This window comes from Lissotriton helveticus, chromosome 12 (genome assembly GCF_964261635.1).
Source record: "Lissotriton helveticus chromosome 12, aLisHel1.1, whole genome shotgun sequence".
NCBI classification, from domain to species: Eukaryota; Metazoa; Chordata; class Amphibia; order Caudata; family Salamandridae; genus Lissotriton; species Lissotriton helveticus.
In genome coordinates this window covers 21,924,601-21,949,321 of record NC_136073.1, presented here as the reverse complement: position 1 = coordinate 21,949,321, position 24,721 = coordinate 21,924,601, and the positions used below count along the sequence as shown (strand labels likewise).

The 24,721-nt window shown below is 46.0% G+C and overlaps 1 protein-coding gene across 1 annotated transcript in view; it reads left to right on the top strand.

Moving 5' to 3' along the window:
• The window catches only part of CILP2 (cartilage intermediate layer protein 2), a 72,927-nt gene extending 48,581 nt beyond the window's left edge, over positions 1 to 24,346 (top strand). The window contains exons 5-9 of the mRNA XM_078670714.1: positions 6,122 to 6,280; positions 8,922 to 9,236; positions 11,842 to 11,950; positions 15,736 to 15,893; positions 16,301 to 24,346. Of these exons, the coding sequence (XP_078526840.1) occupies positions 6,122 to 6,280; positions 8,922 to 9,236; positions 11,842 to 11,950; positions 15,736 to 15,893; positions 16,301 to 18,702 (3,143 nt within the window). The 3' untranslated portion in view covers positions 18,703 to 24,346. The remainder of the gene's footprint in view (positions 1 to 6,121; positions 6,281 to 8,921; positions 9,237 to 11,841; positions 11,951 to 15,735; positions 15,894 to 16,300) is intronic.
• The last annotated feature ends 375 nt before the right edge of the window (positions 24,347 to 24,721 follow it).

Sequence of the window (24,721 nt, the reverse complement as noted above, 5' to 3'; positions counted from 1 at the left end):
ACGCACTTATCATCAGCAGAATAGACTACGGCAATGCACTCTACGCCGGCATCACCCAGAAACTCCTCAAGAAACTGCAGAAAATCCAGAACGCCTCCGCCAGACTCATCATCCCCCGACGCAGCCACATCACTGGCCACCTGAGAGACCTCCACTGGCTCCCAGTCAACAAAAGAATCACTCTTAAGCTCCTCACACACGACTATAAAGGCATACCTGCATACCTTAACCACAGCCTCGCATCCACGACAGACCTCCGCTCTGCCAAACTGGCCCTGGCTCCCGTCCCACGTATCCTCAACACAACGGCCGGAGGAAGATCCTTCTCCTACCTCGCAGCAAAAACCTGGAACACCGGGCCTCTCCACCTCAGGCAATCATCATCGCTGCCGCAATTCAGGAAAGACCTCAAGACCTGGCTCTTTGACTGAACCACAGCGCCTTCGATGGACCAGCAGTTCCCCCGCTCCCCCAGCGCCTTGAGACCCTTATGGGTGAATAGTCGTGCTTTACAAGTCACCTGATGGATTGAAGGGCGCACGGTGACACGTGTGCACCCCGAACATCACGCTAGGGCTAAAACTCAAATTGACCATGCACATACATCATCGCGCAGGAGCTGGATTTAAAACTTTTTATTTTTTTCACGGATGGTGGTCAGCGCTGGCAACAAGCTTCTAGTTTTTCTTTTTGCAAATGAACAAGAACTGCCAAGCCATAAGGTAGGCGAATGCCTATCAAAAGCAAGACCTATTGCCTTTGCCAATGTTTGTTTAGAAATGGATCAATCACATGGCAATCGCCTGGGCCACGCCTCATGCAGACCAGTCTGCCTGAGATTCCACCCCACATCCCCTCTGCCTAGAATCACATGTAATCCCAGAGAATTTCCTACCATATTTGGTCTCATTGGCATCGTCTCAGGTTAAGACCCCTGGCTCGTGAGGTTGGAGCCCACATCCGGACATGCTGCCATCAAGCAAAATGGCCCCCTGGTACATGCCCTCATTAAAGCCGCACTTAATGTATGCAGCAGCTTCTCTCCGCTACCTTAAATGTCGGGCACAGCTCCTCAGCAGAGTGGAGGGACATATTCAGGCTATATTTGGAGGACACAAGGAGGAAAACCTCATATGGTTCAGGGTGAAGCTTTTCATTTACCCAAAGTCAAATTAAAACTTCAACGTATTTGTTTATAACCACCATTTCCCACGTGTTCGAAACTCTGGCACAGCAGACAGAACTTTGAAAAACAAGTCTGAAAAAGGTTTAGCCTGTGCCTAAAATAAAGAAACAATATTTGTGTTTTTTGTACACGCATATGCCAGAGAGGGATAGCTATGGAAGACTGACTTGGACAAGTCCCCATGGGCCATAACACAAGCAGGTATCATCAACGCGATGCAACACAGAGATGGAGAACTCTGGGAGACTGACTTAGGGCACAAGGCCGGTCCCCATGGGCCATACACAGGCCCGGGCGCTTATCCATGCTTCTTCAGAGGGAGAAAGTGAAGGATCTCTCACTACGTTCAGTTGGATGAACACTGTCGACTAGACTCAAAGGAAAACGGATGGTCCCGAGATCCTGGTTCTGGATATGAATTCCTAAAATGCTGAAGGAACTTTGCTCGCGGCTCTGGTCCTTTCCAGTCTCGTATTAACTAGTAGGGGTTTGGGTGTTCCTCCCTTCCAAACGGTCTGTTTTAGCCAATAGGGTAATTCCTTTTTATGACATAGCACAGTAGTCCAAGTTGGGTTGAGTGAAAGTAGTTATTTTATTTTCATTCACCACTTTATAGATCCATTTCACTCTTTTTGCTTATTTATTGGAATATTTTTAAGAAACGGAACAGCCGACACGTGTTTCGCCCTATGTGGTAAGTTGAGCAAGGGCTTTCTCAAAGTCGAGGTGTACAAGTTGGGTCCTGGGATGGGTCCTGGGATAAATCAGAACACAAAATGTCACACCTGACATTCTGAACTCCTATTTGGAATCCAGTGGAATTTTGGATGAGTCTAAAAACGGATTCCGTGCTAACCATAGCACAGAGTCTGCTCTATTGGCCGTTTCGGAACATCTGAGGGAGGCGCAGGACCAGGGTGAAACATCTGCCCTGGTCCTGCTGGATTTGAGTGCGGCCTTTGACACGGTCTCCCACAGGATCTTGCTCGAGAGACTGTGGGAGATCGGAGTCAGGGAGCGTGCCCTTGACTGGTTCGCGTCATTTCTATCAGACCGCTCATTCCAGGTGTACGCCCCGCTGTACTCATCCAGCAGGCACCCCCTGGAATGTGGGGTCCCGCAGGGCTCTGCGCCCAGCCCCACATTGTTTAATGTGTACGTCCGCCCCCTGGCCATGTTGGCCCGGGAACGCAATATTAAATTAATATCATATGCGGACGATACTCAGCTCATTTTTACCTTTTCTAAAAACACTGTGGCTGACCAAACCAAATTCCAGGAAGATATTATTGCCATCGCAAACTGGTTGTCGCAGAACCATCTTCAGTTAAACTCTTCTAAAACTGAGATACTCCTCATTGGCAAAGAATCACAGAAATGGGATAAACACTGGTGGCCGCCTACACTAGGACCTACCCCCATTCCTAAGGAGACAGTTAAAAACTTGGGCGTAATGTTGCACAACACACTCTCGATGGAAAGTCAGGCCAAGAGAGTGGCTGGTACCTGCTTTGGCCGCCTGCGCTCTCTTAAGCCCATTCTGGGTTTCTTTGAGCCACATACTCGGCAGACTATAGTTCAGGCTCTAGTCTTATCCCATCTAGACTACTGTAATGCTCTTTTGCTTGGATCTAATCTGACAGTGATTAATAGGCTGCAGAGAGCCCAGAATGCTGCTGCCCGTATCCTGTGTGCACTTCCAAAAACCTGTCATACTTCTCCTATTCTCCGCCGTCTTCACTGGCTGCCGATTAAACAACGCATCCAGTTTAAAACCCTATGTTTAACGCACAAAATCATACACGGTGTTGGCCCCCAGATCTTGCAGGAACTATGCTCTCTTTATGTCCCCACGCGTGCCCTCCGTTTGGCAGACTTATCTCTTGCTCGTACAATCAAGATTCGAAGGAGCAGAGCTGGTGGCCGCTCCTTCAGGTATCTGGCTCCAAAACTTTGGAACTCAATCCCGTTAGGAGTCCGATCCACCTCTAGCCATTTGCTATTTTGCAAACAGATTAAAACCTGGTTGTTCTCTTTGATCTAACTTTTCTTTGCTGCTGTGCTGTAGTGCCCTCTGGTATGTTCACGAGCGCTGGGACGCCCCGTTGCTGGGGTAGCCATGCGCTATAGAAGCAGATCTAACATAACATAACATAACATAACACCGTGGAAACTCCCTTACCCCTACTGTCAACCAGACTTTCTGGATTTGTGGCCCAAAAGGCCGTTCCTGATTAAACACGACCCACAATTTCTTACCTTTACCTGCTAGAGTGGGAACAGAACTGAACTGATCGGACCACGAGTCAGAGGGTCAACACCAAAGATCATTTCCCAATATAAGGATCTCGGTTTCTCAAGCTTTCGCCATACACGCAAAATGATATAGCAGTAATCGAAGCTTCCGAAACACCCACACACCAAGGACAGGTTCTACGTGGCATCTGCAGTGCAAGCTTTCCTCGTACACACAGAATGATGTAGCAGTACTTCAAGCTTCTCAGATACCCACACACCAAGGAGAGGTGCTCCTTGGCATCAGCAGTGCAAGCTTCCCTCGTACACACAGAATGGTATAGCAGTAATTCAAGCTTCCCGAAGCAACCACACACCAAGAACATGTTCTACATATCATCAGCTGAGCAAGCTTCCATCATAAACACAGAACAGATATAACATAGGCAGAAGCATGCACGTATTCCCTCACACACACAGAACAAGTACACCAAGTACCTCAACATGTACAAGCTTCCCTGACACACACAAGAGGAGGTATATTAGCACTTAAGGTTTCTCAAAGACACCGAAGAGACAATGCATCGTCAGCAGCAGCCTGTCCGTGTCTGTCTCTCTCTCTCTCTCTCTCTCTCTCTCTCTCTCTCTCTCGTGAATGTCTCACTCTCTTGAATTTAGTGATGTTCCAAGACATTTTGTCAAAACCCAGCGGAGGATGGCAAGGGGGTAGTACAGCACACTACAGAGAGCGATTAAAAAGAGCAATGCATCAGAGGGGGTCCTGGGGTCTCATGTACTGACAATGCATTCCATAAACTTGGGTGCAATTTGTGCACCAACTTTTATAGAATACATTTGTAATTTGCAAAATTAACTATGGGCCGGTTCACGAAATGCAGAATCGTAACTGGTCGCAATTCAACCTACGTCATAAAATATTAATTGGATAGGTAGCAAATTGAGCCCCACTATGACTGGCTACAATCACAGGAATGGTGGCCTACTAGGGTCAGCAGACCACCACGGCTGGCAATGCATTTCAAAAAGTCCATCTTTTTTAAGTGGAGCCTGCTTTCCAAAATGGTAAACTCTTGGTTTTTAACTTTTTTAACTTAGGAGTGTTTTAAGATGTTCAATAATTTTTATTTTGTATACATATACATACACTCATATAACAATATCACTAATTTTTGAAAGGCCTTCCAACCAATGTCATTGTAAAGAAATGAGTTGTTTTTTTATGTGCTTTGCAAAGGTGCTCAATTATGTATTTTTACCTCAAATTGCAAAGATTTTTATTAATCATGCAATAAAGAATTTACTTACTTAAAATGGTAAATGGGATGAGTTTAAAAAGAATAATTAAATGTTTTGCAAACCTTTTTTATTAGTAAGTAGTAGTCCCCTGCCTACTCCTGAAAAAATGTTTTTTCAAACTTTCACAATGTGTTATGAGTCCCTTTGGGACCCCTTCTCAAATGCGAATGGGTTACCGTCTCTTTTGCGGTGGTGGTAAAATAGTAATGTTTTGCAATCGGATTTCAGTTGCGAAACATTAGTACGTACCATAAAAAATCTGTATTTGGAAGGGACATCCTCAATTCGCCCCTTCCAAATACTGATACGTAATGGTTTCCTAAACCTATTTAACGATTCAAAAAACTTTATCCAAATCATTAAATGGGCTTTGTTCATTTTAAAAAGGGTGATCGCTCTTGCAAACCCCCTGATTTACCAAATCATAGGTTTCGCAAATGCTAAAAGTGTAAGTACATAATGCGTTTGAACTCAGCACGGGTGCAAGTAAGTAAACAATGCCACCCTAAATGTGAATAGAGTGGAACCTCCCTATTGTAAATAATCCAGGTTTGAGATAACCTGGAAACCGCCCTTATAATCATGTGTTCAATTAGATGTTTCGTTATATCAATTTTGGCTTATCTGTGATTCGTATTATTATTAAACAGACACCATATATATTGATATGAATAATAGAGTGTAGTATGAATGTGTGATGGATGTGTGTAGTTAGGATGTTGTACACATCATGGTCTCTGTAAGACTAGATACATCATGTTTTTATATTTAAAATAGAATTATGCATTTTGAATAAATAGTTTTGTATTTTTCTAAACACTAGTGTCACTATTTTTATTTGACATGCTCTGATATTTTCATTGTTTTGAAGTTGCCCTAGATTATTTACAATATGTATTTCCCTGTCTAGGTGAACTTCACATTAGAACCAGGGGCCCCTTTTCTTTGCAGTTAGAGTGGAACCTCCTTCTCGGCCAAGGGAGCTTTAGTTTATTACAGAAGGTCCCACCTCACACCACCTCAGCGCAGAAGAGGGATGCTATCAAGCCCGGACTGGCCGTAGCAGGCACCGGGCAATCCCCCGGTGCGCCACACAGGTGGGGGCCGGTTTTGGGCCCCTGGAGACCGATTTTGTTACAGGGCCGTTTTTGCAGCATATCGGCCCTGTAACAAAATCGGCCGAAAACCGGCCCTGACAAAGAGCTCGGCGGCACCTCCAACCCCCCCAAGTGGGGAGGGGGGGCCGGCCGAGGACTTTGCCAGGGCCGGTTTTGGTTCCCAGTCCGGCCCTGGATGCTATATGCCAGGTCTACGTAGGACCATGCCAGTAACTGTTCACCGCTGACCCCGACTCTAACACTTCCTACTTCCTTCCCCACACAGAGGCCAAGTGGAGTCCGTGGAGCGCCTGGACACCCTGCACCCAGACCTGTGGTGGTGGCCGCAGGACCCGGAAGAGGCGCTGCGCCAGGACACCCACGACGTCGCCGTGCGTTGGACGAAGCCTCGAGGCGCAGAAGTGCGCAGTGACTCCGTGCAAAGGTGGGTGACGTTTTCATCGCTAAAAGGCCGCTTGTAACCCCCGTGCCTTGAGGTCAAGGCAGCAAAAGGCTGGTTGTGTCACAGTGGGAACCGCCCTTGTCCATCACAGAGACATATTAACCCCTTCGGTGCTCATGACGAGCTCAGCTCGTCATGACCACACCCGTTTTGGTTGCTGTCCAGCACAGCAGGGAAATAGCTCTAGCAGCCATGTGGTTAACCCCTTCATTTCTGGAGCAGAGCTACCAACTAGGAAGGTGTCACTGTGTGTCACACGATTAGGGCTCCATTCACACAGTCACCCGATGAGGAGCTGAAATCACACGGTGGCTGGGAAAACTAGCTGAAAACCACTGTAAACAGTGGATTCCCATCTCATTTTAGGAGGCGGTAAGCAGCCGATGTCCATTAAAAGGTGACTTGATGACTATTTGTTTTGGGTTTTTTGGGAGGGGTGGGGATCTTGGTGAGGGGCAGGGTGCCTGTGAAATAGCTCTCGGCACCAGGCCCTGCCCCCTCCAAGGCCTGTCCCCTCCTCAAACAGTAAATGTATTTTGTAAGTTTGCAGATATGCTGAAGTGTTGGCAAACCCTTGTGCCGGACGTATTCGAGCCAATAGACCCGGTTCAGGAAGGAGACTCCCGATTTGTAAAGCCAAAAATTTGCATACATTTAGCTTTCTCTCACCTAAAATAGTCCCCATTGCAATACAAGTCAACGAGAACAACACATTCCCCTGTTTATTTTCTTAAAATCTCCCTCTTTCTTCTGTCCCAATGTTGGCATGTATGCCAGCCCCTCCCCTGCCTTCAATGACCGTCAGCATACATGTCTAGGACCCTTAACTATGACCTATGTATGACACAAGGGAGCATTGGGAACACCCTTTAATGCCCTATAAACTTGTCTTTAACCTGTTGACCGCGGCGCAAATTACGCCGCGATGCAGGCGAAATAATGAGTGGGCGGGGTTCCTACGGCCAGGGGCCGTCCGACGCATGGAACGGGTTAAGTCAGAAGCTCCAGGCTTTTACTTGAAAAGATTTTCACCAGACACAGTGGGGTAAGAGAAGTTTAAATTGAGACAGGAGGCTGGTTTTAGAGGCCAAAGTAACACATAAGTTTGTGGACCACAGCCTACCTTGAGCAGGTCTCTCCGCTGAACTGGTACTGTAGTACTGAGGTACTGCGCTGGGTGGTCGGACACTCAGCTCTCACGTAAGGTTTCTTCTCCCAGCAACGATACAAAAAAAAAAAATCTGTCAGTACCTCAGCTCAGCAGACTACACACCACCAGACACAATTATTTGTTAGAACCACACTGGCCTCATGGCTTTAGGGAGATGACTTGATACTGTGTGCTTGTCAGCAAAGGAGGCAGCTGACTGACAGCGGTCAGTCATCTGAGCCAGGCCTCTAAGTCCCGGAGCAGCCTCTGATTGGCATCTGAAGCACAAGACTCCGGCAGAGCTCCAGTGATGAACCCAGCTCAGGCCTGGGGCCGTGTTATGTAAAGAGCCAACGGGCATCTGCGCCCGCTTCTTGCGCCAACGGGGCACTTTAGTATTACAGAGGAGGCCGCAGACACTTCCTGTGCAGCATCTTGTGTAATACAGATGCACCTTTACTGCTATCTTCAGGAGGTGTTCCCTCATTTGCATGGAGGAATGGATCCATGCCAGGTGGACTGGCCTTCCGGGTGTTATGGAGAAAACTCCCAGGGTGTGGGGGTCATTAGTTTTTTTGTTTCTCAAAAACAAATCTGGGAGGCTGTTTCTGAAAAAAATAGAAAAACTTAGGAAAAGTTTGGTGCACGGCCGTCAATACTGACAGTGTCCATGACTGTGGATCCTTTCAATGACAGAGAGGAACACTGGGCCAGTGGGAGATTTGGAGGACAGAGTACCATCAGGGTGGTGGTAATGTCCTCTGCTGCCCTGACGGACGGCGAACTCCTTCTTCGGATGTACGGGTAAGAAAAGGCCTTTGTACCCCAAATAATTCTGCCGGTTTGAAGAAATGTGGGAAACTTAAGAAATTTGAGCAGATATTAACCCCTTCGATGCTCGTGACGGAACCATTCCGTCATGCCTCACGGTTGAGCTGTGCAGATGACGGAATGGTTCCGTCACGACCACACCCAGTTATGGAATGTCCAGCACTCGGGGGAAATCGGCGCCGCACGCAAGGTGTTAAAAACATTTCCAATCATGATTATTGTTTTAATTTTCCAAAAATTTGAGGTTTTCCAAAACATTTACTTCTCATGAACAGTAAAGGCAGTAGATATCTTCCTACATTTTTTAAATCCATGAACAATGGTATAGTATATGTATTCCGGCATATTCAAGCAGATCTTTAATCTCCACAAAGGAAATTTGTGTTACGATTAGAAAAAAAGAAAATGCCATGTTGTACTTGCTATGACAACTTGAAATCACTTTGTGGTGCTTAATAAAGTTTGTTAAAAAAACAAATTAAAAAACAAAACAAATGGTATAGTATTTAATTATGTCCATGAACAAGGTGCTGTAATGGCTTTTAAATTTGGTGATCTGAAGAAGTAACTGGCATAGTTTGCACCATTGTAGGGAAAATGTTTAACAAAAGTGAATCTCATTTCAACATATTCTGTTTTTAGTTTGCCTGCTGAACTGCACTGTGGGACGCGCCTCCACGGATTGCAGCAGGTGTATCTGTGATGACCATGTCCTCACGGGTCACGTGCTGAACACAGAGGGGTCCGCGCTGTCCAATGCAAAGGTTGCCCTGGGGGAGAACCCATTGGTCATTCTGGCCACGTCGGACCAGCGAGGGCGATTCACGGTGCCAGGGATCTGTGCTGATGCCACATCCAACGTTACCATCACACTCGAGAACTACGTCCCCGTCGCAGTCCAGCCGGTCCTGAATGGGTCGGAGAGCTCCCATGTGCAGGCGATCCTCACGAGAGCAGGTGAGAGTTATCATTCATTCTTTGTTGACGTCCCCTACCATTTACTCCATGTCCAATCACACTGCCCCCTCAAGGTACGGTTGACATGTGTAACGTGCTACAACCAAGGGATCCGTGAATGGCCGGATACCCCAACGCTGAGTGGAGGAGAGGGGTCTCGAGTGAAATGTTGAGGAAACCAAGAGTCCTACCTATTGTGAGATGCTAAAAATAGACAAATATTACTCCTAAGAGGGAGTGTACTACTGAATATCGAGACTATGAATGTTATGACATAGGAGTATCACGGACAAAACATTGAAGCCCAAAATATCGAAAGGCAAGTGCGTATAGAGGAATATAGATTTACTGTCCCTAACTCCTCATTGATGTACATATATCTATATATCTATATCTATATATATATATCTATATCTATATATATACACACATATATATATATATATATATAACTTCCAAAGTTCTGCCACAATAAGCACCACACGCACTCGAGGAAGTACAGCTAGTTTGCGTTTATTTCCTAAGTATATATATATATATATATATACACATATACACACACACACACATATACTTATATATATATATATATATATATATATATATCACCAAGAACTCCTCCGAAGATATATATATATATATATATCATCTTGTACTACCTAAGGAAGGCAGAAGCTGAAACCTTGTAATGGAAATATATTTTTGATCTTTGGTGAGTCCATCTGTTTGAGTCATTTCTTTCTTGGATGTATATATTAGAGGTATATATAGTCAAGGTACATATAGGTGGAGGAAAGTCTGTATTTACTTTCCATTTCATATTTTGGCTTCAATATTCCTGTACCTTGATATTCCATCTCTGATATTCAGGGTGCCAAACACCTAAGAGGAGCATTGGATGTGGAGTCTAAGATTGGGATTGAAGGATGTTGGATGCCGAGTGATGGATGAAGACCATATTTAGGAAACAGTATTTTTGTGAGACGATATTTAGATATTTAAATGATTGACGAGGGATGGTGCATAAGGGATGAATAAGGAAGGTGTAGGAGTGATGGATGGAGGAGGAGGGATGTTGGTTGATAAAAGACGGATGATGAACGATGCATGTAGGATGAGGCTCGACGGCTGAGGCATGATGGATAATGAATGATGAGGTAGGGATGATGGATGAGGTAGGATGGACGATGGTGTAGGAGTGATAGAGGATGGAGTAGGATGTTGGTTGATAAAAGACTGATGACGTATGATGCATGAAGGCTGAGGAGTGACGGATCAGGACTGATGGACGAGGCGTGATGGAAGAGGGATGATGGATGAAAAATAACGAATGAGTGAAGGTATGATAAATGACTGATGAGTGATGAAGAATGGCGGTGTAGGAGTGATGGACGACGGAGAAGGGATGATGGATGAGGCACGATGGGGTATGGTGGAGGTTCTTGGATGACGGATGACGCATGAGGGATACGGAATGATGATACAGTGATGGTGGATGAGGATATCGACTGACTGATGTTGGCTGAGGGATGATTGATAATGGAAGTGGAAGTCTCTTCCCCTCTCTCTCCCTCCTCCTCCTAATCCCTCCCTAGCTAGGTCCAGCTCTAAGTTCCTTTTACTTGCCCCGCGTGTTCGCTCTGTACGCAACGGTGGTCGATCTTTCTCCCATCTCGCCCCGTATTTTTGGAATCAGCTTCCGTTCCATCTTGCGTCCATCCCAGATAATCGACGGTTCTGTAGTGAACTAAAAACATGGCTGTTCTCTAAGTGAAATGAGCTATGACCCAGCCAGTCTAAGAATCTGCAAGCGCCTTGAGACCTAGCGGTGATATGTGCGCTATACAAGATTTTTTGATTTTGACTTTGACTAGCTCTCTTCAGGGGCTCCTGTGTACTTTCTTCTCAGAGTCCTACGCCCTTCATCCTTCACATCCCATCCCTCTCTTCCTGCCTCTTTGTCTCTAACACACCCCTAGAGTCCCTCTGTGTCTCCTCACTGCCCTTCACCCCTTGTCTTCACCTGAGCCCATGGGCTGCCAGGGGCAGAGGCTTCCCCTGACGCAGCCGCTGCCTGGTTAATGCCACAGACTGACCCACCGTGCCCAGTTTCCTCCTCTGAGCACAACACACTTCCCCTGCTCTGTTTGCAAAAACAAGGCTGACATTTCTACCTCCTAAAAGTGGATTCTTTCCACCTTCCTCTTGACTCACAGCCTGGCGGCTGCAGACTGCGCCGGGCTCCATCCAAGCCTCCGACCTCGCCTGTTCCTTAGTTTAGCTGCCCAGTTACTGAACCCTGCCATGCTGTGTGTGGAGGGGTGCCTGAGTGCCATAATAGTGTTACCGAGAATAACAACAACAATAACATTAACAATAATAATAATAATAATAATAATAACAGTGGCGGCAATTCCGCCACTGTGCGGCTGTTTAAAGGAGTGGGCGGGGCCGTGTCGGCCAACGGACGTGCGCAGCACTATGAAGGTAGTGCTAGCGACGGCCGTTGGCCGACGCACGCATGGAAGGGGATAATGATAACAAGAACACAAAACGTCTTGATGTGCGAATGACCCGTGCTTTCTGTTTCTCTTTCTTTGCTCAGAGAAGCCCTACATGGTTCTGCACCCCGACTCCAAGGTCCGGATGGAAGGGCAGCGCGTCAACCTCTGCTGCCACGCCGTGGGCACCCCGCTGCCAACCAAGTACCACTGGTGAGCTCCCAGGACTCCCCACAAGAACACTCTACATTTATTTTAATGTCAACTCTTAAAATAGAATGATCCATACATTCGGGGACCGGGGCTATCGCTTCATTTTCAAAGTTGCTTTTAGGGGTTCCAGTGAAAAGCCACAGGTCACACTGTCTCCATAATCTGGAAAAAAGAGGGGCTGTTCTTGGTAAAACTAAATGTTGGTAGGGTCATCTTAACCGCATGCGTGCGGCCCGAATTTTTCCGCTGCGCGGCTTTTTTCAAAAAGCCGCGTTACATGACGAGCTGAGCTCGTCATCAGCGTGCGAGCGGAAGGGGTTAATAAGTGTGGGGGCCCCGGGCAAGAAATATGTTAGGGGCCACTATCTAGAACAAATTGTAATTGTATTAGCCATTTTATCACTAATTCAAGGGCTGTGATGCAAAACAATATTGAATTTTATATTAAGGGTTGAGATCAAGAAATTAAAAAAAAGTGATCTGGAGGATAAGTTCACTCTCCCAGGGGGGGCCCTTGGAAAGTGGGGGCCCCGGCCAATTTCCCACTTTGCCCATGCCTTAAAACATCTCTAAACGTCAGTCCAAATATAATAAAAAATTCTGGTCCATTCAAAATTATGATGATTAAAAGGACAATTGACCCTCACGAGGGCTCACAGAGTCATGCTGTGACACATATGAAGGGCATGCCAGAATGACAGTCAAATGTGACATAAAATCTTCCTAGGGATGACATATCAAACATAAATATTTCTCTTATATCTGTGTAATGGATGGACGCTATTGATCTAACAACATTGTGCTGGTGGGGCATGGTAACAATGTCCATGCGATGCCTTGACACAGCATTGGCGAACCAGTTGTAAGTCCGAATTTTGAGCCCTGAAATATTGTCCTACAAAAATTTCAAGTCCCCAAAAAATATTGTCCTACAAAAATATCATGTCCAAAAAATTCAGTTTTATGTTAGTTCCACAGGTGGTGGAAGGATCACTAATATATATATATATATATTTTAAAAACACATTTGTAGCTCAAGTTCCTCCACCAAGGACCAGGCAGCTGGAAGGACCTCAACACTAACGTGTTTCTAAGCACTCCCTAGTTACGCACATATTGGAATTCAGACACAGGGAGGCGACACGTTCTGCCGAGGGTCACACAAGTGTTATTAAAAGGAGAATCAGTCATTCAAAATCAAGTCACCAAGGGTCAGACGTGCTATTCTTCTAGTCGAAACTTATGGTCCTTCTTCATGTGACAAGAAACTTATTTTTCAAATTGAACTAGGTACCCACAGAAGCTAAAGTTTAGACTCCAAGGGTCTCCAGTGGTTGGATCCAGGCCAGATGTGCAGGGTAGCCACTTGGATTGATTGTACATACATGACTCTCATGTACATAATCAGTGGTTACGGAATGATGGCATGGGTCCAGCTCACGTGGACCAATGCTGGATGTAATTCATTCTACTTATCTCATTTATATTTTAATAGTCAACCTGAAAATCTAATGCTAACACCAAGATCAAAATAATTGTTATTGTGGAATATTGTTTCTTTCGAGATCCCTTTTGGAAGCATGCAATAGGACCTCTGAAATACAACCGTAACTTAATCGTTTTCAACACAAAAATGCCTTTCAGGTGGAATAAGAAGATATTTAATCTTTGAGAAAGGCAAAATATAATCAGATTTAGCATGTGTTTAATGGTGATTTCTGTATTGTATTATAACTTTTAAATCTGTTGGTTACGAACCACAAAATTATTTGATCCTTTTATCTGTATCGAACTTCAAAGGCTATTTGAAAATAAATCAATGTGTGTAGAGAGTAAGGGCGGACAAGTGTGGAGTACAGTCTACCAGAATAGTTGTGCGCTAGAGACAGAGGACTGCTTTATTAAAGTGGGCGTGGCGGAAAAGCAGGGGGATGTATGACGTTACAACGCATACCTTTAAAACGCATGCCTTTACAACACGGTTTTTACAACGCAAACCTTTACAACGCATAGCGCTTTGGGGTGCTGGATAGTGAATAGTTTAATTTACTATTCCAACTCCAGTCCCCGTGGACACTAGGGAAGGTGTTGGATAGTAAATTAAACTTATTCCCTATCCTAGAGCGCCCCCCAGCGCAATGCGTTGTAATGGTTTGCGTTGTAAAAGTTGCTTCGTAAAGGCACTGCGTGGTAAAAGTTGCGTTGTAAAGGATGTTTCCCGAAGCAGGGGTGTGGTCTCTTAAAATGGGCATTGTGTAGAAGTGGGGGTGTTCTGTTAAAGTGGGTGTGGTGTGGAAGTGGGGATGTGGCCTGTTAAAGTGGGTGGAGTCTAGCACAGGAGGTGTGGTCGAGGGGGAGAGGTGGGATGCAGCATAGAAGACGTGGGCTAAAGAGGAGTGGTTTAGAGGAAGAAGCGGAGTTGTGGTTCAGCAGAGGTGTAGTCAAGAGGTGGGATGCAGCATAGGTGGTGTGAGCTAAAGACAAAGGCCTGGTTTAAAGGAAGAAGAAGAGGAGTGGTTTAACAGAGGAGGTGTGGTTTATAGGAAGAAGGGGAGTGGTTTAGCAGAGGAGGTGTGGCCTCAAGACAAACATGGCTGAACAGAGCATGTGTAGTTTACATGAGGAGCTGTTGTCTCAGAGAGTGACCCTTGCCTATCATAGCTGGGGTGGCTCTAAAGAGAACCTCTGGTCCAGCAGAGGAATTATAGCTGAGAGGAGGCGGAGTGGTCTAGAGGCAGAGGTGTAGACAAGAGGGGGAAGCGTAGATAGGCCGAGTAGCGGTCTAGAGACCGAGGTATGGTCTTGCAGTCGAAGTGTAGTTAAGAGGAGGGGGTGTGATCTAGCGACATGGGTGGAGTCAAGCAGAGGTAGTGTAGAGAATAGGCTGAGTAGTGGTCTAGAGAGAGGTGTAAAGACACTGAGGAAGTGTAACTAAGAGGTGGAGCAGTGGGCTAGAGAAAGAGAGGTGGTCTGGCAGAGGAAGTGCTGGCAAGAGGAGGAGGTGTGCTCCTGTAAGAGTAGTGTCAGCACCTACAGGAGGGGATGTGAACTAAAAGAGCAAGCCTGGTCCAGCAGAGGAGGTTTAATCATATGAGGAGGAGAGTTTAAGTTGAGGGGGTGTGGTTAAAGGGAGGAGACGGCGCAATATAGAGGAAAGGTGGTAACTCATTATAGGCAATGTTGTCCACAGAAGGAAGTTTGGACTATTACAGCGGGTTTGATCTAAGAATGAAGGTGTGATCGAGCGATGGATGACATTTTCAGTTCTGGGTGATGTGGTGGTCCAGTGGTGGAGCAGTGTACACAGCAGATGTGTGTATTTAAGTCAAGAAGTGGGTTATCCAGGAAGAGGCGGCCTAGTCTTGGAGGTATGCTCTAACATTGAAACATGGGCTAACAGTGAAATGTTGGTGAGCGGATGAGGCGCCGGTTAGTTGCAAAGCTGTAACCTTGTGCGGGGGGTTTGCTGAGCGTGACATATCTGATCCCAGCCATACTGGCCTTTCAAAATCAGCGGCTCTGTGGAAATCGTGGTTTCCTGAAAGAGTAGTCCTCTTCTATATATTAAACTCCTTCCGCGTGATGCATCCCGGGAGGTCCTTGGGAGAAGTGATCTCTAAGATTTGATCAAATCTGCTCCAAAAGTAGCGTCAGCCCAACCCTCTTGTTAATTTCTACCCCTCTGCTTGAAGCACTTCCTGTTAGATCTTTCCTTGTGGTTCTTGAATATCTCTCAAGGGTTCTTGTTGAGCAGATTTGTTACTTACGACTTCCACCCTCTGCAGGTTTCACAATGGAACCCTCCTCGACCGACAAGTCTACAAGTACAATGAGAATCTGGTCCTCCGGAAGCTCGAACCGTGGCAGACCGGGTCTTACTACTGCAAAACCAGCAACTCAGCTGGCGCTATTAAGTCCTCTGTGGCCCATCTGACAGTAGCAGGTGAGTCTTCAGTGATTGATTCATTGACTTATAAATTTACTGAGTTCATGGTTACCCCAAAGGAGGTCCTGGTGCTGAGCAAGCCTGCCTAGACTCAAGAGACCCATTAGAAATATGTGATGTTAGATGCAATGAACCAGGTTTAAACAGTTTGTAAAAAAAAACATACGGTTAGATTGAGAGCCAAGGGTCTTGGGTATAGAATTATTGTTCTGTAAGAAACAAGAAGAAATTTACACCAATGTGATTGTTGTAGATCTTAGGTGGGAAGCCACCTGACAGAAGTTCTAAATATTGTTCTAGTCTTTAAAAATAAGTGTTTTTGCTTTAAGCAATCATTTTCTATTTGCCTAAATCTCTCTTTCGTCTTGCTCGTATCTAATAGATTTAAATCTATATCTCCGTAGGGAAAGGACAAGCTACCTGCGACAGTAAACCTCAGGATCATTCGATCAGATTGCCGCAGGAATGCCTTCAGACAGCCACGGGAACCACCTACTACAACGTGGGCAAGTGTGCCAATACCAGATGCAGCGGCAAACTCGGCTCGGACCTACAGTGCAAGGACAAGTTGAATTTCTGCTGCGGGGTGCAGAAGATGGAAACGCGTGAGGTGCAGTGCATGGGGTACACTCTGCCCGTCAAGGTTGTGACCAAGTGTGGGTGCGAGGTGTGCACACAGCCCAAGGTCTTGGTGCGTGGCCGGGTGGTTGCGTCAGACAACGGAGAGCCGCTACGGTTTGGCCAAATCATCATCGGGAAGGAGAATGTTGGCTTCACCAGCTACAAGGGCACCTTCACCCTCGAGGTGCCCCCAGAGACAGACAGACTGGTTGTCACATTCGTTGACCGCATGCAGAAATTTGTGGACACCATCAAGGTCCTCCCGTTTGATCAAAGAGGAGGTTCTGTGTATCATGACATCAAAGTGATGAGGAGGAAAGAGCCTGTCGAACTGGACGCCAAAGAGCACAACGTCATTCAATTAGGAGAGGTTGAAGGCCAAGACTCCATTGGAGAGATCGTCATACCGCCAAGTTCTTTTCGAAAAGCCAACGGGGAGGTCTACAACGGCACTGTTAAAGCCAGTGTTACCTTCATCGACCCGAGGAATATATCCACTGTCTCTGCTGCGCCCAGTGACCTAAATTTTGTCAACAGTGACGGTGATATTTTCCCACTCAGGACTTACGGCATGTTTTCGGTGGACTTCAGAGAGGAGGACTCCAACGAGGTCCTGCAGACTGGCCAGGTGGAGGTTCACATGGACGCGGAACAGATCAAAATGCCGGAGCACCTTGAGCAGATGAAGCTATGGTCCTTAAACCCAGACACAGGCCTCTGGGAGGAAGAGAGTGAGTTCCACTTCCAGAAGACCAAGCGACGGAAGCGAGAGGAGAGGACATTCTTGATTGGGAACATGGAGATCCGGGAGAGGCGCATGTTTAACCTGGATGTGCCGGAATACCGCCGGTGCTTTGTCAAAGTCCGGGCATACATGAATGAGAAGTTTGCACCCAATGAGCAGCTGGAAGGGGCGGTCATCAGCTTGATCAACCTAGAGCCGATGGCCGGCTACTCTTCTAACCCGCGAGCCTGGGGGCGGTTCGATAGCGTCATTACTGGGCCAAACGGAGCTTGCCTTCCCGCTTTTTGTGATGGCCAAAGGTCTGATGCTTACACCGCATATGTCACTGCCACTCTTGGTGGAGAGGAACTAGAGGCTGCCCCATCTAGCCCCAAACTCAACCCTAATGTGGTAGGGGTCTCACAGCCCTACCTAAACAAATTGGGCTACACAAGGACTGACCACGAAGACTCCAGCCTCAAAAGAACGGCCTTTAAGATCAATTTAGCCAAACCGAACCCAAACAACATTGATGAGACCGATGGGCCAATTTATGCCTACCGGAATCTCCAGGGCTGCGAATCTGCCAGATATTCCGCTAGCCACTTCCGCTTCTATCGAGTAGAAGTGGATAAGTATGAATACAACACCGTGCCTTTCCAAGAGGGTGATCTGACCTCGTGGACAGGGGACTATCTCTCCTGGTGGCCGAACCCTCAGGAGTTCAGAGCCTGCTACATTAAAGTGAGGATCAGTGGCCCTCAGGAGTACATGGTGAGGTCCCAGAATGTCGGCGGGACTCACTACCTCACTCGGGGACGGCTGTATGGCATACGGGATGTACGCAGCGTGCGTGATGTGAATTTTTATAACACCTCTGCAGCTTGTGTTGAATTCAAGTGCAGTGGGATGCTGTTTGACCAAAACTTTGTTGACCGCACGCTGGTGACCATCCATCCTCAGGGCAGCTGTAGAAGGACGGGCATGAACCATCTCCTACGCGAGTACCTTGCCAGGCACCCACCACTTGGAGAAAGCAATGACACTGCGGCCTTCACCATGCTTGCACCGGTGGATCCTCTCGGCCACAACTACGGCATCTACACGGTCACGGACCAGAACCCTAGGCTGGCCAAGGAGATCGCTATTGGAAGGTGCTTTGACGGCACATCCGACGGATTCTCTCGAGAAATGAAATCTGATCAGGGCTCCGCCTTGTCCTTCTACTGTCAAGAGAAACCAATCACCAGGCAAAGCTTCTTCCAACGACTACTTACCTCCCCGGGGCAAACACTGTCCGAAATCCGGCAAGGTATGATGGAGAACGAGCAACGACAAGGCCCTTCTCAAGTGGTGCCCTATCCAGCAGGGGTGCGTGGCATGTTCTCAAGTCCGGTGAGGAGGACCTCCGGTGCCGTACAGAGGAGAGTGCGACTGGGCAGCAACCAGGGCCAGAAATAAATACTCCCTGCACAGAGGAAATAATATTCCCATGCATCTCAACTTGAAGCTGACAGTTTTGCAATCATTCTCCTGGCTCACACACTCTCCCCAGACCTCCAAGTGGGACAGGAGTCAAATCCTTGGGTCACTTGAATGCAGTACTTCACCGTACGGGCTCACCATCGCAGCAGGGGCCATGAACCAGTGACGAATCAGATAGGGCGAATTGGTTGAAAAGGTTTTGCAAACTAAGCTTCTACTTTTAGCTGTTAAAGATAAGACTGGGTCAGACCGAAACCATGCCCGAAAAAAATCCCAATTCCCATGCAAGACTTGACCTTCGCCCAAGCATCCGGAAAATTGTTTTTCATGGATGTGGATTTTTGGGAGGGCAGGACTGCTTTAGTAAGGGTTCCCAGTTGAAAGGGTGCCCTTAAATGTGAATTTTCTGGAAAAAAAGACTCATTCAGAAGAAAGCAACATTTGTACAGACATTTCAAATGCCATGCAAGAGATAGGGGCTGAACCTTGCTTGAAAACCTATCTTGCTGCCTTCCTGTTATCCATCTATCTCTGCTTTCTGGTCAAATTGTTTATAACTGGGGTGGCAGTTCTGTGATTATTTCCATGTTTGGCTGGATAGTGATTTTAATCTTCATTTAGTTTTGGAGGGGCTCTTACATGGGGGAGAGGGAGGAGATAGTTCACAATATTGTGGTCGAAATATCGACCTGCAACCGTATCATGTACACAGCATCCCCTGCCTATGCATCATCAGGGGAACCAGATGTGCACAACAGCCCCTACCTATGCATCATCAGGGGATCCAGAAGTGAACAGCATCCCCTGCCTATGCATCATCAGGGGATCCAGAAGTGAACAGCATCCCCTGCCTATGCATCATCAGGGGATCCAGATGTGAACAGCATCCCCTGCCTATGCATCAACAGGGGAACCAGGTGTGCAGAACACCCCCTACCTATGCATCATCAGGGGAACCAAATGTGCAGAACGTCCCCTTCCTATGCATCATCAGGGGAACCAGATGTGCAAAACATCCCCTACCTATGTATCATCAGGGCATCCAGATGTGAACAGCATCCCCTGCCTATGCATCAACAGGGGAAGCAGGTGTGCAGAACACCCCCTACCTATGCATCATCAGGGGAACCAGATGTGCACAACATCCCCTACCTATGCATCATCAAGGGAACCAGATGTGGAGTTAAGAATATTTAACCTAGACACACCTAAAGAAACAAACCATGATGATATAGTGGTGGTCAATATTGTGGATGCAATATTTTGTGTCGGTCAATATTCCTACTGCGATATCGTGACATGATACCGCTCAAACAGCACCCAATTTCCACATTTTGACTGAGACTGTGGGGTGGTGGTTATGAGGACAGATAGCCAGCACACATGTCAAGCGAAGCTTTCCCATATGCATTACCCGGGGTGAGCCGTTTTAGCCAAGAGCAACCTGTACACGTTATTTAGTGGTTTACAATTAATGTATGGGCCCAGAAGGCCCAACAGGCAAAGTGCTGTTGTCTAAGAAGTCATGATTCATCTATTTATGTATACATACTATGTAATCACTTGGATTTTTGGGCCTGCAACTGTACTCTAGGGACCAGCCATATGCAAATGTGACTTGGGGCAGCTTGAGCCCAATGGCCTAGTGAGCACCGAAGCGAAGTCTGGTCATAAGAGCCACACTTAGGTGGTCTCACTTGGGAAAACAAAAAAGTGAAATGCTTGAATGAATCTAAGCCACTGGGAATTCCTTAAGCCTAATTCAAGTCAGTTGTTCAGGGCAGAATATGGTTAGGCAATTTCACACCTGGGCCAGCTAGGCATTGTATTATACTACGTCCAAACTGGATATGTCAGAAGGTTGGCCACTTAGACGTCATTCTTAGCTACTTTGCAGACGTTTCCTCAGTTGGGATGCTCTGTCGATAACAAGGTGGCTTGGAAAGCTTGCCCCTACCCTACCCCCATCGCCTACCTCCACACGCTCCACAGAAATCCTGCCATTTTTCACCATCTAACCCGCTTTTGTGCTTGCCGTACAGATCACCACCACAAAGGGCCTTTTATCTGAAAACATTCTCTCTGTATATTGTTCATACTCTGAACTCATGTACTGTACGTCTCTAGAGTGTGCTGGACACACTCGCCGCCTCCGAGACTTATATGTATGTATATCTATATATGTACTCAGGACCTCGGGGTACATTCGAAGCAGTAGATTCAACAGGCCTCCTTAGAATGTGGCTCCCTTGGTCACATTTGTGGCTAGTGAGCTGCAGATATCCCAGCTAAGAAGACAATAAATGGACTTTACAATTTCTGTTTGTTTTGGGAACTGGGCTGTATAAAGAAAGATAACGTGATGAGACACACAGTGGGCTCACCACCGAAGGACCTGTAACCTGGTCATCACCGTCTCCGATTAGGCTCTAGCCGAGCCGGTCTTTAAAAGAAGCACCATTGAACCAGGTAATAAGAACACTTTTTGTAAAGTGCTAAGAGGCATTCCATCTTGTTTAAGTTAGAAAGAAAGCAGCTTCATTCTGGTATTGTTCACATTTTCATGATCTATTTACTTTTAATAAATAGATGGCTATTTGTGTCTCTTGTATATGGAATAAAAATAACTAGATTTCATCACGTTTCGCCCTTGGCCGAGCTTCCTCAAGGACCATATACTCATCTTTTCTCCCTTTACAATTAGAACCCTCTCATTCCCAAAGGTAATTAAAAAAAAGAAGGAAGTGGTGTAGTTAATCTTTAATAATATTCCCCTTGACTAATTACATGCAAATGATGACAAGTTTTTCCTTTAAATGATATTATTGACATGACTTTTTCCACAGTTTTTGTAAAACATAAAATTATTGTGCATCTTCAACATCAAGAAAATGTGTTAAAGGAATGGATTGAAGTTAGAAAAGGGAAGGACATTGAAAAACAGAATCATCTGGGAGCAAAAGAGTGAATAACTGCATTTAATGGGCCAATATTCACACTTCCTAGCCTCAGGTATACTTTTAAATGTTATTGGTGTTCACAGAACATGTCTTCTCTGCCATCAATAAAAAATATACTGTATGGGCCAATCATTTCCGGGGACACTACCGTGATCGGATGCGCCACACTCTGCAGAGATGATGGCCCCATTGGCGACTGATCTAGCCTCATCAAATTAAAATTAAATTGTGTGGACTGAGCTGGAGTCTAGAGTTTAGAATGAACAAAAGGAAAGTTGTCCATAGATATGATCTTGACACCCGTCCTGAAGAAAACAACAACAACAGGCAACCTAGATCTTGCTAATCCCTAAAGATTAAGATTAAATGTGGACAAGTCAACTTCTACAAGACCCTAACTACAGGTGCATGTGGGAACAACGGCTGTGCTGGACGATGCCATAGTAGAGCCTTTTATCGTACCAGAAGTAGGCAAGATAACAGAGGTGACACTCCTCGACTCCTCAGCTGCCGAAGGTATCAGGGACCAGGAGGTCCTGCTAAATAGACTCTACGATTGGACAGATTGGTCTTGTACGGCCCGAGTATATCCACTCTTTAGCTCACAGTCGGTGGTTCGGAGGGATCAACATCCTGAAGGCGACTATACATAGAGTACCAGAGGGTTCCTGCCGCTCTCTCACTCTGTTCAATGTTCGTATACTTAAACGGATAAAGACGATGGAGGTATATGACAATGGCCCTAGCGGTCACATCTGATTGGTCAGCAAACTAGCACGCTAGGCAAACACCACCAGATGTCTACAGCACAAACCAGTTGATAGGGGAAAAGTCCTATGCCCGACGGCCTGGTTCTGGGAAGGGCAGCCTGGACAATTGTGCGGTAGAAAAGTCCTTGCGCAGGAAAATCGCCCCTTCATCCGATCACCTAAGGACTTGGAGCTTTAAGGTCCTCGTGAAAGAGCAGCTGGATTATTGCAAATTTATCAACTCTGCACTCCCCAAACAATTTCCAGAGACATCCAGAAATTTGGCAAAACCATGGAACCACGCAAGAACCTGTGCTCTGCTTTACAAGCAAACTCTCTCAAGTACCCAGAAGAGGACATTTTACAAAACTACAAAATAAACAAATTGGTAGATAGTTAAACTTGCATTGTCACATGTCAGAAGATCGCCTAGTCATTACTTTAATCAATATAAATGCAAGACTACAAGGGGCTGGGAAGGTAGGAAACATATGATTGGTTAAGGCAATCACATCTGAACATGGGACAATATTAGGCCTCACACTGAGCATGGAAGGCACTGTACAGATATCAATACCATATAATATTACATAATGCAGCATCAGTATTCTTCTGTCTCTGAACATAGCTTGGCAGGATAATGCCTCTGCTGTGCAGGTGCATGCGATTTGCCGGATGGTTGGCCCATCATCTGGTCACTCGTTTGCCCATCTCCCTTGGGGAGAGCATGGGGGACCCTGCAGCAGGTGTGATCTGAAGCTTTCCCGAATAGCTCAGGTGTCGGGCATTTCCTACGTCATAGATAGTCTGCACTCTGAGGGGGTGTTCAACATGGGTGGCCACCTCCCTAAATGTCATCACGACACAGTTTCTGGTGCTGGACTTTTCATCAGCAAATAACTGTTATCAGGTGTGTAGGGGCCCGACTGATAGTTTGGCGGGCGGGATACTCCGACACAAACGAGGCGGACGTCCTGTCAGTTGTTTTATAAGTCCATTATATCGTACAGCACTTGTAATATGGCAGAATGGATATCCATCACATTTGACAGATTATTGGTCCACAGAAGTCTAAATAAGGCCTTTGGTCAGTGGATACCAACCAAGACTACAATACCCAGAATGCATTAGGTCGTGACACTAAAACTCACGAGTGGAGAAAGCATCCATACTCACTTGTAGTGAGGTAATCCCCTTAACTGTCCCAGAGCTATGCTCTATAGAATTTCAGTATTTTTCTGTGATGTCTCTTTTCCAAGGATATATGATGGCTTTACAATGCATCCTTCATTGTTTTGTCAGGTCCAATCAAGCTAAATCAACCCACACTGGTTATTTGCTTTTTGGTGTTCACATGGTTGTTGCTTTCATCATATATGCAGGACTACAGGTACCAGCATGCAAAGTGGTATACCCTGCAAAGCAAGGATAGGGCAAATATGTTAGATTTGACTTTGGAGAGGTTGAAAACAGACTTGATTAATAGCCAGTCTTAGTTTGTTTTTGGTACTCCTGAGAAGTTGGCCTGGTTATGTCAGACTTGAGGCTTATCCCATGTCTTAAAGAGGCCAGGAGGTGTGAAAAATCCCAGCAGCAGCTGAGATGGGTCCTAAGACCTCAGAAGGATCTGATGCCATAAGACTGTCCAAGGGCTGCTTTGCACATCACAGCTCCTTTAAGCTGTTTCAGTGCAGGGAGACAAGGGCCCCCTGTTCATTGCCCTGGTGGAAGCCCTGATGAATCCTGGGCAGGCAGTGCAGACTAACATTTTCAATTACAAATTAACCATTTCCCTTCCTAATATTTTTATGGTGCATTTACTTTTTTTTAAAACAATCCTTAGTAGAAATGTATTTTTGCATCTTGAAAAAGTTGGAAATGTCATTAAATGTTTATCAGTGTTTTATTAAATCTGTTGGGTTCAGTTGATATTTTTAATTCATTTTAATTCAGGTAAATTTCCCATGCAATTTCTTATGTAAATTCCTAGTGTCGCGCGGAGCAACGATAGCCAAGCCCAGATGCGTAGCCAACAATCCTTGGAATTACTGACTTGTACACAAATATTCATAATTGAAAAACCAAAAACTACAAGGTGCTCCTTGCCTCTTGATGATGTCTTCTATCAATACCCAGTGATTTCATTTTCTTTCACCGATTTCAATATTAGGGTCATACGCGGATTTATATTTCATGAATACATTCTGATTAATTTGTGTCCACGTCCCCGATTTCTCTTTTGTGGTCGCCTTTCTGCTGTCTCTTCAATGGGTTTCCTTATTTTGA